This window comes from Corvus brachyrhynchos, unplaced genomic scaffold (assembly GCF_000691975.1).
Source record: "Corvus brachyrhynchos isolate BGI_N302 unplaced genomic scaffold, ASM69197v1 scaffold307, whole genome shotgun sequence".
NCBI lineage: Eukaryota > Metazoa > Chordata > Aves > Passeriformes > Corvidae > Corvus > Corvus brachyrhynchos.
Genome location: NW_008239288.1, coordinates 1,618,650 through 1,632,760, shown reverse-complemented (window position 1 = coordinate 1,632,760; position 14,111 = coordinate 1,618,650). Strand labels below are relative to the sequence as shown.

At 44.6% G+C, this 14,111-nt stretch overlaps 1 protein-coding gene across 1 annotated transcript in view; it reads right to left on the bottom strand.

The window, feature by feature from the left end:
• Positions 1 to 4,521: 4,521 nt before the first annotated feature.
• CCDC3 (coiled-coil domain containing 3) overlaps positions 4,522 to 14,111 on the bottom strand; it is a 34,064-nt gene continuing 24,474 nt past the window's right edge. The window contains exon 2 of the mRNA XM_008638375.2: positions 4,522 to 6,655. Within this exon, the coding sequence (XP_008636597.1) occupies positions 6,380 to 6,655 (276 nt within the window). The 3' untranslated portion in view covers positions 4,522 to 6,379. The remainder of the gene's footprint in view (positions 6,656 to 14,111) is intronic.

Genomic DNA, 14,111 nt, shown 5'->3' with positions numbered 1-14,111 from the left:
AGACCTGCCACTGGACTGCTGTATGAGTTAAGGGATTTACATGCATCTTGGTGCCTCTGCTTGACTTTGATTGGAGACATATTATGCAAAATGCTTAGGGCATTTTAAGGACCCAGGGTAGTCAGTGGAAGGATGAAGTATTTTGTTGCATTTGTTCCCAGACTGTGATATGTAGGCTGCACATTGGCATCTGGTGACCCTCTAAAACCATGCAGTTTTCAGTTTCCTTTTGATGGCCTTTCTTGCAGAAAAGATCTCAAGAGTCTGTAAGAGCAATTACAAATGAAGAAAAGGAGCCAGACCACTTTGTGTGCTCTGGATGTTGACAGCAATGGCTTGAGCTCACCTCTACTCTTCACCATGCTGCCAGGTTGCCAACCAAAAGCAATGTCTCCAGGTCAGCAGCTTGCCTGGACCACTCCCTCCACAGAAGGAATCACTTATCCACTGCCCTCCAGCCTGGTTCTTTACCTGGAGCTAAAGCTGGAGCTTTAGGAGCTTTAGATGGCAGCTCCTGGCCATCTGCTCATACAAAACACGAGTGAAAGAGGCTGTCTCTCTCCAGTGGGGACCTTTGGGCTCCCTTACGCAGACTCTTGATGGACAGAAAATGGCTGTCCCTTTTCCAGAACCTTTTCCAGATCTCCAATCCAGGTGCTGGTGGCCACTTCTGTAAGAGCAGTTCTGGCCCTGTGATTGTTCCCAGTTCCAGTGTCTCTCCTGTAACTGCTCCACGCCTTGTTGAGCCTGTTGGACCATTGTCATTCCTTATGGCACCACCCCCAACACATACACAAACCCCTGGGCACTGCAGAGGCATCCAGGAGCTGGAGATCCAATGAAAATGTGCTTTTATCAGTCCTGGCCTGGCTGGCTGTGCTGCCACCTATGCTGTCAGGAAGGGACAGGCTCAGGAAGGTTCATTTAGTGCATTTGCTGTGGTTTTAGCCATGCAGCACCATGCGTGCATTGCAAACCCAAAACATTTCAAAGGCCTCCTGCTGATTTTTCTTGGGGCAAGGGCTGCATAGAAGGGACTTCTGCCAAATGTTGTCACCCCGTCAAAGTGGGAGTTTGCCAAAGAAAACTTTGTCACTTTACTGATTATATTTTAACATTTCAAAACAATTATTTACCACCAAAAACTTGTCCTGAGAAATGACTCTTTGTTTGTGGAAAGTTTCAGTAAAAACAAAAATTAGTACCCATAGGCAGATAACCAGAGGGGGAGATGCCATTATGTGCAGTCAACATTAACCAAAGCAGCAAGCAATTGCTAGGACACTCTGACCAGAAGAAACCATCAGGCACCTCAGGAGTAGTGTGATGCCACCAAGCCCATCTAATGGAAAACCAGCCAAGTCATAGAATCATTGAATCATTTATGTTGGAAAAGACCTTTAAGATTGAGTTCAACAGTTAAACCAGCACTGCCATGTTCACCACTAAACCATGTCCCCAGGCGCCACATTTACACTTCTTTAAAATATCTCCAGGGATGGTAATTCCACCACTTCCCTGGGCAGCCTGTTTCAAGGCCTGATAACTATTGCAGTGAAGAAATTTTTCCTTATATCCAAGCCAAACCTCCTCTGGCACGACTTGAAGCTGTTTCCTCTTGTACTCTCATTTGTTACCTGCAAGAAGAGCCTTTCTACACCCTCCTTTCAGGATGGTGTAAAGAAACATAAGTACTCCCCTGAAGCACCTTTCCTCCAGGCTCAGCCCCCCCAGCTCCCTCAGTTGCTCTTCATCAGACTTGTGCTCCAGACCCTTCCCCAGCTCTGTTCCTTTCTCTGGACATGCTCCAGCATCTTTCTGTGAGTGAGAGGCCCAAAACTGAACCCAGGGTTCAAGGTGTGGCCTCACCAGTGCTGAGTACAGGGGAATGGTCACTGCCCTGGTCCTGCTGGCCACACTATTGTTGGTACCGGCCAGGTGCCCTTGGCCTTCTTGCCCACCTGGGCACAGCTGGCTCATGCTCAGTTGCTATTGATCAGCACCCCAGGTCCTTTTCTGCTGGGAAGCTTTCCAGCCACTCTTCCCCCAGCCTGTGGTGCTGCACAGGGTTGTTGTGATTGAAGTGAAGGATTTCACCGTATTTAATCTCATGCAATTAGCCTCAGCCTATTGAACCAGCTTGTCCAGCTCCCACTGTAGGGATATCCTCAAGCAAATCAACACTCACCCAGCTTGGTGTCATCTGCACCAAATCCTGATCCCCCAAAAGATGATTCCTCACAAAGACAGCATTGCTCCTGCCCCTCTAAATCCCTCTTGGGCCTGCCTTCCCAGATATCCCTGTTGGGATGGCTTGGCCTGGTTTCCTGCACAGCCAGTGAACCCTCCCAGCAGTGCCACATGTGCTGGGACGTGCTATCCTGCTCGCTGTGTTTGTTTTAGGGGATTAGGAACATGCCTGGACCCAAGTACATGCTGGAAAAGAGGTTTCACACACAAAGCAGGCTGGTTTGGAGGGAAATAGGTACATTTCTGTGATTAAATGAAAATAATTGGGGTTTAATAGGGGGCAAAATGAAATTTCCTTGCAATTACTTGGATTCGTTGTAAGAAAGAATGACACATTTTCAGTTTTATCTGCTTTCTACAGTTTTGCCTCTATGCTTTTTCTCCTACTTTCAGAAATTAATTTGGACTCCTTTGCCTCATTAATGGGAGATTACCTAGCTTGGTGAGAAGTTCTGTGTATTAGAAATGGGCTTTACTGATATAGCTCTGAAACACTCATGTGCTCTTCAGTTCCAAAACCCCCTTCTGCCAAAACCCAACAGAATAACATGACTATTGCCCTAAATTATTTTTCAAACATAAGGAAGTGATTTTTTTCTCAATGGTTTTGGTATTAAGGAGCAAAGAAAGCTGCTAACATTTTCTGCTCTCCATAAATCCTCCCTTAGTTTGTGGTTCTTTCCCAGTTATCCAGGTAGGGTTGTTAAATCAGGATGATATTGGGATTTATGAGAATAGTTTATTTGATGCACTTTGTTCTATAAACATCCACTTTCAAAAACCACAGAAAATTCAGCTGTAAAGTCTAAAAACTCAAGGTATTTGTGGGTGCAGACCACCATCTGAATTATCCACTTACACTCTGGTGAGACACATAAACCCTGCAAAAGTTGTGACTGAAATAGTACAAGACTGACATGTTGATGGTAGAAAGAGGACAATCCCTAAGAGGACAATTTCCCCTCTCCTGTTTGTTCTGTCATTTCTCTTTTCTCTTCTCTTCTCTTCTCTTCTCTTCTCTTCTCTTCTCTTCTCTTCTCTTCTCTTCTCTTCTCTTCTCTCCCTCTTCTCTTCTCTCTTCTCTTCTCTTCTCTCCCTCTTCTCTTCTCTTCTCTCTTCTCTTCTCTTCTCTTCTCTTCTCTTCTCTTCTCTTCTCTTCTCTTCTCTTCTCTTCTCTTCTCTTCTCTTCTCTTCTCTCTTCTCTCCCTCTTCTCTTCTCTCTTCTCTTCTCTTCTCTTCTCTTCTCTTCTCTTCTCTTCTCTTCTCTTCTCTTCTCTTCTCTCTCTGTCCTTGTTACTATTACTCTGTCCTGTTACTATTAATTTTGCTCTTTCACTTCTTCTTGTCATCCTCTGGATCCATCAAGAAAATTTTATTTGTCCACAAAAACATTCCCACAGTGAACACAGATGCCAAAAATCCCATCCTTCTCTCCAGTTGTGTTCAGCTGCTCTGAAAACCTCTAGCACTGGTCCTGCAGATGTTCTGGCAGCCTTCAAGCTCCTGATATGTTTTGAAAAGCAGATGTTACTAATTTGTAAAGCATCTTTGAACTTCTCCGGGGGGGGGGGGGGGCTGAAACATTTGGTTTTGTTTCTAAACAAATGGGGGGGCTTGTCTTTCTTTATTTTTACCAAGATGTTTTTTGGGTTTCTATACCATCCCTTGCCAACCCATCCAGCTATGCCAACTTTCTCTTCATTTCTGCACCTCAGTCCCTCCTTCATAGCTTTTCAAGAGGAACATACTCAATCATGCCTTTCCCATTACTCTTGGAAATGGCATGATATTTTGCCATTTTTGCAGGTCTCCAGATGAGCTGATCCCTGAAATTGCTATGGAGTGGGTCTAAAAATTATAGCATATGTCAGGCTCTGTGTGATGTGTACCAGCCTGGATAGACATAACCCAAATTCCTTGTCCCACTTGTGTTTCCTGCATGTGCAGCTTTCCTGGTCTGGATACTCTCTGGATACTGTCACCAGCAGGGACAGGCAATCAGTGCTGACACTTTAATGGCACTTTTATTTAGGTTTGACATCCCCTGTTACTTGTTCAGAGGGTTAACTTGTGACCTGATCTGACTGCTAGTCCTTATCTTTGGAAATGATCCAAACTCGAGCAGGTTAGGAATGAAAGGGAAGAAAAGCACAAGGAAACAACCTTTTTGGGTTTTGTACCCAGTGAGAGCATTTTGGGTTACATTTGGACTTTGCATTTGGGGGGGTTCTTTCTGTTTTCTTAGCAGGGTAAACAAAATTCTCACAAAACTTACAAGGAGAACTAAATGTTTTACTTTTTTTTTAAGGTAGACAAAGGGGGAAATAGGAAGACAATTACAATCTTTTCATCAAGCAACAAAAATACCAGCCAAAAGTAAAAGATATTCAACACTGTGTTTGGAAAATCTGTAAGAATAGCAAAGGTGTAACTATATTAATTATACTTTCTCAGCTTTATACAAACACTTATAAAACATGAATTAATACCAGAGGGAATATTTTTCTTAACAAAAAATGAAAACACAAGCTTTTAATACCTATCCCAGGAAAACCAGTTCATTTATTTAAACAGCAGTTTAGAAACCAGAAAATAAAACAATAAAAAAGTAGTTACTTTTCTCTGGATTTAAAGTTTGGAGTTAAAATCTCTTGATGGCTTCTAGGGAAGCCTAAGTTCTGTAGTAATTCTCAGGAAACAGCATTGCTGACTCCAGCAGAAAACAATTCAAATTGTGGTGGTGTGGGAGGTGGAGCCTTTGAAACCAGTGGAGCTTGTGGAGGAGTCAGAATCTTAGGAAATGCCAATATTATTTCAAGAGGGGGGAAAAAAGTATTTCCAAAAGGAGCAAAACTGGAAGGTAGTGAGAGTCAGATCCTTCAGTTCTGCTTGGACTGAAGCTCACGTTTGAAAGCAGATATGGGCTTTTCCAAATGCAGGGATAGTTTAAAGGATTAACATTATCAGCCATGGATACTGATGCCTAAACCCATACTGCTTGACCAGAATTCAGTTTGTAAATGTCTAATGAAGGATATGATGGACTTTTCTTTTTTTACGAGATAACCAAGAAACAGGTTTTACTTCATATTTTAAGAAATTAGACTATATCAAATGTGTAATAAAAATATTTTCTATAGGATTTTAAAATATGTACATATATAAAATACCTAAATTTTTAATGCCCTGTTGATATTGATGTGGTCTCTACAGGTTTTAAGTGTAACTAAGTGAGGCTGCCCAGCAACCTCCGTTATACCTCAAACAGTGTCTACAAAACTTGAAGCTTTGTCCACACTGCAAATTAAACCTGCTTGAGAATGGGATCTGAAATTGCCTGCTGGGCCTGATCCAACACCCACTCATAGTCTGAGTCCACTCCTGACTGCAGGATTAGGTCTTAGACACAGACCTGAAATGATGTGGTTTCCAACCTGGTTGGCTGACCACTGATAAAGGCACCTGAGGGAGTTACTGAGAGCCTTGAGGCACTTCTGGGAAAAATAAAAATCATTATATATTTGATTTAGAATATTTAAGGATATATAGAAACAGTCTTAAGACAATTTGGGCACATCTATATTTCATGCTGAAGAGAGGCACAAACTGACTGTGTCTCAGACATAGCCTTTGCCCAGGCACTGGATGTAGACTTCAGTCAAGCTTAAGCAAGGTTGAGAGCCTGGGGGTGATGAGGGAGAAAAGGGCATTCATAACTGCATCCTTCCCACTGCATCCATCTCTATATCCCAAGCCTTCCTTGCCCAGCCCATGGAGAGGAGGTAAACTGGGAAGAAGAGCTCCTGTGTCAAGTGCCTGCAATGGCCCAGGGGGCTGGGCTGGCACTTCCATCAAAGACAACCTAAAACTGGTGGTGGAGGTGGGTGAGGGAGGAGAAGCACAGATGACTGTCTGGCCCTGTGTCCACTGAGAACAGCGAGGACATGGCTTTGGGCTGTGCCAAATCCAGCTTGCATTCCTGTTTAAACTATCACTGTATCTAAAGCAAGTTCAGATTCATTTTCCATGCGAGGTTTGAAGCACAGCATAGACAAGGTGTGAGGGCCAGACCCTGACCTAATGCAGGCAAAATTTGCCACTACCATTGGCCTGAGCACTTACCCTTGCATTATACCTTAAGGTAGGTAGCGTGGGAGTTCTCCTGCTTCAAAGAGTTAATATAGGGGATTTGACCACCTGCAGAGGAAAGTTTCTCGCTGAGCTTTCGATTCACCAGCTCCATGTGCCTGGAATTTTTCCTGGCTTGCCGGAGAGACCTCTTGACTTTCTTCACTCGATCTCGTAGCTGTTTGTTGCGTTTCTCCAGCGTCGCCACTTTCTGCTGCAGCTTCTTCACTCTGTCCTCCTCCTCAAACAGGGCCTTCTGCACCGAGGAGCACATGAGCTGTGGGGACAGCAGCAGGTGAACTTTACACAAGAAGTTATCATAGCAAGGGTTAATTTAGGCATTCCAGAAAACACTTCTCAACTTTTCAAAAGTAGAATGCTTTCTTTTGGGAAACTTTTACTCTGGTTTTATCTCTTTTTTAGTAAAATCCTCTCTTTCACTAGTGGATTTAGCTAAGACACAAAACTGTAGATCTTAATGGTATCAGTGACTCACAATTACTTTTATGAACTGACAAAACACTGAGGCTACATTATGGAGAAAGGCTGCCCTAATTCTGGTATGAAACTGGAGTTTGGGTCAAGGGCTGTCACTTTTAGAAAACTCTCGTTTTCATTCAGATTAACAGCACTTCAGAAACCCCAGACTCTGACGAGAGCCTGCCCTTTGCTCTTTATGTCAACATGTGAAACCTGCCAAACACAGAACTGGTTATTTTTGCTTTCCAAGAACAGAGGTGTCTTAAATACTGCATTATATGGGCTTTGTTTAAGACCAGACCCTAAAGGGTAAAATCTCAGCAGTCCCTAGGAGCATCTATGATTCCATAACTTTAACAGAAGTTATTATTTAGGATGTCGTTGGCTGAAAACTGCCCCTCCCACTCTACCCTATACAACTTAACTGCAATTTTGCCCCCAGAAGGGACATCAAGCTCTTGATGCTCACTCTTGCCAGTGGCTTTTAGATAGGAAATAAAAAAGAGAGACAGTTTCAAAGGTGCTGACCCCAAGGCTTAACTCAATAGAAGACAGAAGAGCAGCTCACAGCGCTTTTCAAATACACGGGGTTAGGTGATGGTCCAAACACAAAACATCTGTTGGACAAGTGTTCAGCTTCTACTGCCTCATCCCAGGATGACCCAAAAGACCTCCTTCATCTCAAGGGTATGTGATTGCCATGTTTATGGTCTCTTGTTTCTCACTTGTTTCCTGTTTGTAGGTGCAGCAACAGGAGTGGGATGACAAACACCAGCTACAAGGGTTGCTGAGTAGTTTCAATGCAAAGGAGTTCAGTTCCCGACACACAGCCTCACCTGGGATGGGATTCAGACCTTCTCTTAAGGTCTGGGCTCCTCTCTTTCCATTTCCCCTGTAATGTCTGCAGGGAGAGACACCCTTTGAGGCTCCACTTCCTGGGGCACAGGGAGGAATCACTCTCTGAACACAACCCTCTCCTTTTACTGACCACAAAGGCACCAAGTTCCATTTTTTCCTACCTGGAACACATTTTCCAGGCAGAAAAATAGGAGGTACCTGGAGCTCAAGGACAGCTCCACCAAAAAATTTCTGATTTAGAAATCCACATTGAAATCTACTTCTTCTCAGGTGCCTTCTTCCTTTTTTTTTTCTACAAAAAGCATCAGGAGATATTTTACTGTGCATGTGGGACTTTCATCTTGCTGCTGCACTGTAAGAACAGGCAGTGTCTTCTGCTGGGTCTATCTTTTGAATACATCTAGAAATTTTTTTATGTGTGTCAAGCACTCCTGGAATCTGGATGGGCTTTCTCTGGCAGAACATTTGGAACAGACAGGGAATCTAAATAAACAAGCAGAATCCTGACTGTGATGATGAAGGATTACATGTTTCTTTCCATCTTACTTTGTAGTATTTTCAACAACTGAAAGCTGGGGAGGGAGCCTGCCTTGATGAATACCATTTCATTTGCTTTGGAAACCCCCAGCAGTGGGAAACCATGGCCAGTCAACACAAACACAGCAACTGCTCCCACTCCCTTGGAAGCTCTTGTTCCTCATGCAAAAGCACTGTGGGCCTTTGCTATATGGCAAATTCTTGCCCCAACTGTTCTCTCACTAGGGCTCTTCTATAAATGTGTGCTAGGAAGATGGGGAGATCACAGACAGAGGGCCAGAAACTGGGCTGAAAAGGAGGGAGTTTGGTTTTGATCACAGCTCATTCCAAGTGCTCTTTGAAAACAGCCAGCACATCTTGGCTTTTGTGTTTGCCAAACCCTTGCAAAACCTCAAGCAGAACACTTCTTGAATTTAAATCCCTGCAAAGGAGGACACTGAGCTAGGGAAATATGTTTGCTGGGAAGACATGAGGTGGAAACTCTATTTCATGAGGGATTTCCTGCATTTTCCATGGATGCAGTGATAGGCATGACCTATGCCAGAATCCAATGCAGAGGAACAAACACTTCATGCAGTTGAAGTGGGAGGTTGTGTGAACCCAACTGCGTTTTCATATGTCTGGGCTGGCTGGTGGGGGAAAAGAAAACATCAGGGATGGCAGATGTCTCATCCCAGAGACACTCCTAAACATTCTGAGGTTGGTCCTCTGTCAGCAGAGGTAGACTTGCTCTATAGAGCTACTCAATACCACTCAATTCTCAAATACCATCAAAAGCTAGCCAGCTCATTTGCTTATAGCGTTTCTCTACAGTCCTTGCTCTCCAGTCTGAATCACACAGCTTAGTGCTTAAATTATCTGGTGATACCCAGAGACATCACAGGAACATCACAGTTATAAAAAACCGAGGTACTATCAGACATGCACGGCTTTGTTTGCCAGCAGGGTAGGTGATAGGAAGAGCCCAGCTTGATAACTGGATGCCTGCCTGCGAGACTACCAGCTGGAAAATAAACACTTTGTTTCTTCTGCATGGGGAAAAATAACAAGATGGAGTCCTCTCATTTTCACTGGCTGGTTACAAATAGCATTTTTCACAGGGCTTTGCAGTGGGGATGATGAGGATGATGATGATGATGATGATGATGTTTAAGTGTGAGTGCTGTCCTGCCCTTGCTCTTACTGCTGGGGCTGTGATTCACCTGGCTGCAACCAAGTTACCCTTAAACTGGTGCTGAGAACTGTGTAACTGTGACAGCTGTGAGCTCAGCACAGCCTGGATAAAATACCCAGCAGCTGAACAAGCAGGTGAGAAGTTAATCAGTCCATGTTGCTACTCGGATGCTTGGGAAATGAAGAGAAGGACCAAGAAATGGCTCCATAGGCAAACCTTATAGTTTATTTTCCAAATTCCCTTCAAAATTTGAATTCCCTAGTGACCCATAATTCAGAAGAGTTTTTTGGTCTGAAGATTTGTCTGCACGTTTGCTTGTTCCACAATTTTGTGAGGAAGGCATCCTCAGTAGTGGTACACTCAAGTTCAGAGCAGTACCAGGAGATGTAATGAGAAAGGTGGCACAAGAACCCTACATATCCTGAGGATTTATCCCAGACAGCCTACAACTGTGAAACTGCATGTGAAATGTATTTGAGTGTTTGTCTGAGAGACCATATCACAAATATACCCATTTTAAAATTTCACCCTATCTAGGAGATTTACAAAATCTGTCCATTTGCCAAAGAAATCAGCACTGAATAGAATAGAAATAGCACTAAATATAACAGAAACATGGAATCATTAAGGTTGGAAAAGACCTCCAAGATCATCCAGTCCAATCATTAACCTAAAAAACTGATTTTGGAGCAGCACATTATAGGCATGCGAACCCCTTACCAAACACCCTGAACTGATGCAGATATACATTTGTCTGATTGACAGACACACACCTTCCTTCTACAAGCTTGATTTGAATGGGACAGGGGATAAAGGTGCCATGGATAAAGGTGTGATGGTAGTGTTCATCCACCACAAAATGTCCAGAAGTGGTTGAAGTTAGTGTTACAGAGCTCAAGTCACTCAAAACCGAGCAGTGGCACCCAAGGCTTGCCCTTCACCTACCCAAGGGAGAGATTTTGAGTCCCAGCAATCTCCTCATCCATGCTCCTTATGGCAACACTGCTAAAAAACACTGGAGTCCCACTACCTAAAAGTCTTTCCTGTGGGACCGAGCATGTTGCATGGAAAGAAAGACAAGGAATCAAAGAATAGCAGGAGGGGTCTGGCAGTGGGGAGCATTGGGTTTGGGATGGAGTGTCCTAACCTCCAGTTACTGGGATTTTTTCAGCCAAGACTAACACTCGTGCTGAAGTGTGGAAAAGTTCCTGTCAGCACTGTTAAAGCATTATGTTGGTTGAAGTGGTGGGGGCATGGCAGGGCTGAGTTAAACCACCTTTGCTTGCTGCAAGAACAGCCTTTTTCAGAGGTACAAAATTGGGGTCACAAGGACATATCCAACATCACTGGCATTAATGGAGATGAGCTGGAGTTTCACCCTAGGACCTCATATGAATCACCAAGATGCATAGGACCTGGATGGAGAAAGAAATTGGTGTGGCTGTTGTTACCTTACTGAATGTTGGGTCAGCATTTGCCACAGGAAATGTAATGTTTGTAGCACAACTCTCCAGTTCATTCAAAATATTAGAGATGGGGTTTCTTGGGGGGTATGAAGCACTGCCTACAGGAAGCCTCTGCCAGGCTACACCCACCCTGAGGTGTCTCAGCTCTCAGCACTGTTTTTCATCCTCATTTCACTCCTTATGAAAAGCAGATTTTCTCTTTAATCTCCTTAGATGCAGCTAGTCAAGGGAAGTCATCTTTCCCAACAGTCATCAGAGAGGAATGGGCACATCCAAAAAGAAACTTCTTGCCTATCTTAGACACTTACCTTTGGTGGACCACCTTTGGAGACTCCTGCCTGGATAACTATCTCAGACTGGGATTCATCCCACCATGAGTCCCATCAAATGGCATCTGAATGGCACTGACTTCCTAGGGCAGGCTGCAAGGGCAGGATACAGATAATTTTCTTGGAGTTTGGAGAAGCTTGCCCTGGAAACAGACCGAAATCCATGCCCATGGGCACTTGGGGGTCTTTAAAAAGAGCTTTGTTCTGATCTGCATCAAGCCACTGTTTGGTGTGAAGGTATCTGAACTGCTGGTGGCATCCATTTCAAAACCCCACACTTCCCCTTCAATCTCACAGCCCTTGCACCCCTGCTCTGGCTGGGGTGGTTTTAGAGGATGCAGGGTCATTAGAGGGCACTTGAGGACTAGTGAAAAGACCCTCAGCCCTGGAGGTACCTAAAGAAAGGTCCCTGGCCCCAAAACCACACCTCGAGCTTGTCCTGGGGCATTGCTTTCCCCCAGCACTTTGAGCCCTGAAGCCTGAAATGCTGCTGAGAGAGAGGAAGCAAAGATACCAAGTGAGAGTCACACCAAGTCACCTCTGCCAGGATTGGAAATGGAGGTGGGAACACGTCGTCACAGTGACTGCAAGTGCCCAGGAAGGGATCAACACCTTATTCCCTATACTTGTGAAGGAAAAAAAGCCAAGGGTTTAGCGAGAATAGAAACCACACTCATCAAGAAGACAAGAAAGGGGGGGAAAAAAAAAGGTGTAGGGTATGAGCCACACTGCCTACCACAGACACCTCACTCGTGCCAAGTGAGCAGATAAGTCAGTCCTGACAGTAAATCCCTAAATTCCCTGCCCAGGCAGTGGGAGACAGAAGGTCTCCAGGAAGAGAAAAATAAATCAAGAGGGTACGACCTCACTCTGGGGCACCTCCAAGTTCCTTTCCTCTGCTCACTGACCAAGCAGTCAGCAAGGGAGGCACACAAGAGCCAGCCCGCTGCTTTTCCCCGGCACTCTGCGGCGGAGGGACGCCGCTCTTGCCTTGTTTCCTTTGAACACTTTCCTCCGAGCGATTCGCCCTGCCTGGATGCCACAGGAATGCGGTGGTGGATGGGGAGGGGAGTGGCAGTGAAGTCTAAGCTGTTTAGCAGGAGCAGCCGAACTCCTGCTCCTCGCCTGGGCTCGGTGCTCAGCCCCACCTGCCCCGTGCCTGCTGCCTGCTGCATTTCCAGGAGCTTCCCAGCCTCAGCACCTCCCCAGCTTCCAGCAATGTGTGCCCGCGGAGATGGGCCAGGGCTGGGGAAGCGGAGGGTCTTGGAGCCCTCCCAGGGTTTTAACCCCCATGAAACCCTGCCAGCCTCTTTGCTGAGACTCACATCACCCTCCTCTGACTCCCTCCACCAAAACTACTCAGGGTGGCCCGCGGAATAAGGAACGCGGGGTGGCACATGCCTCCACAGCGTACAAAAGCAGAGACAGCAGCCAGGACACCACTCCCTGCTCTCCACCCCTGTTACAGGGGTTGTACAGAGCTCATTGCAAGGACAGAGAGCTCACAGACTCTGCAGCACAGCTGTTCGCAAGGGAGAAACACAATCCAAGGAAATGCAGCATCTGCCCTTGTTTCTTCTAAGCACCATGCATGGCTGGTGGGTATTCCTGATACACCTCTGTCCTGTTCCTGGTGAGGAGCATGCAGTGCTCCTAACTGGATTGAGCTGCTCAGTTACAGGTAAATGATCCTGAATGTTAAAGTGCACTACCCAGCTGAGCTTAAAGGAAAATGTTTTGAGGAAGGACAAACAAAATATTTTCTCCATGGTTTTAACAAGAAAAGGTAGGTTTAAGTCGACCTTACAGAACAGGCTACTTCAGAGATATCTGCATTTGCTCTGCCTGAACGCTAGAAATGTCCAGAATTACACAGTTACTGTTTTTTCTTTCTTTTTTTTTTCTTCTTTTTTTTTTTTTTTTAATTTCAATCTCAGAGCTATGGTAGCAGTTTCAGCATGTTTCAGCTGGGCTTCAAAAGTCCCTGTGAGAGGCTTTTTCCCCCAACAATATGTACAGAAGCTTTTCATTTTCACAGCTACCAAACTTACCAAAACTTGCTATCCACTTTAATTTTCAACTCAGCTTTTTCCCACCTAGTATTATTATTGTCACAATAAAACCAATTAGGTCTGATATGCCTAAAACGACTTTGCCAATATACCTTACCCCAAGTGTTTTGTTGTCTGACTGGAAGTTGCTGTGTGACCAGCTAAACTTGTTTTACTTGGCTTGTATTTCAATAGGATTAGATCACCATTCCCCCCACATATACACACAGAGAACTAATTAAATACCAAGGAAGGGATAAAACCAGCAAGATCCAAAATCAGAATGTATTGTGTCCTTCCCTCTCACTGGTGGGAACACAGGGAAAGGAGAAACTGCTGATCAGAGCAGCACAGCATCTTATGATTTGCCCCTATTTACTGAATTTTTTTTAATTAACTGACCTTTACCTTGTGTTACAGCAGCTTCTAGAAACTTACTTCATTTTAGTGGTCCTGTCAAGTAGACAGAATACACCCTATAGCACAGTAGCAGTCAGGGAGGTACAGTATATCCAAATATACCATCCCCAGATGCAGCTGAAGCTGAGAGCGAGCATCAGATTGTGAAGAAAAATATGTATCTTTACTAATATTAATTTGCATGAGAACAGTATTAGTTTGAAGTAGTATTATCCTTGGTTTGGGGTGTTCACATTAACTATGGTTTATTTCAGTCTAATGTATTACAACTCGTAGAATTCTCTGAGAGTCCTGACAGAGGGGACTGATGTTTGGTGTGGCAGGTGCTGCAGGGGTATCTGTGAGCTGAGGTTTAGCTTAAGCATGGGTTTTAAGGGGTACAAAAGAACAGGTGGGAGACGTGGACTGTGGGAGAACA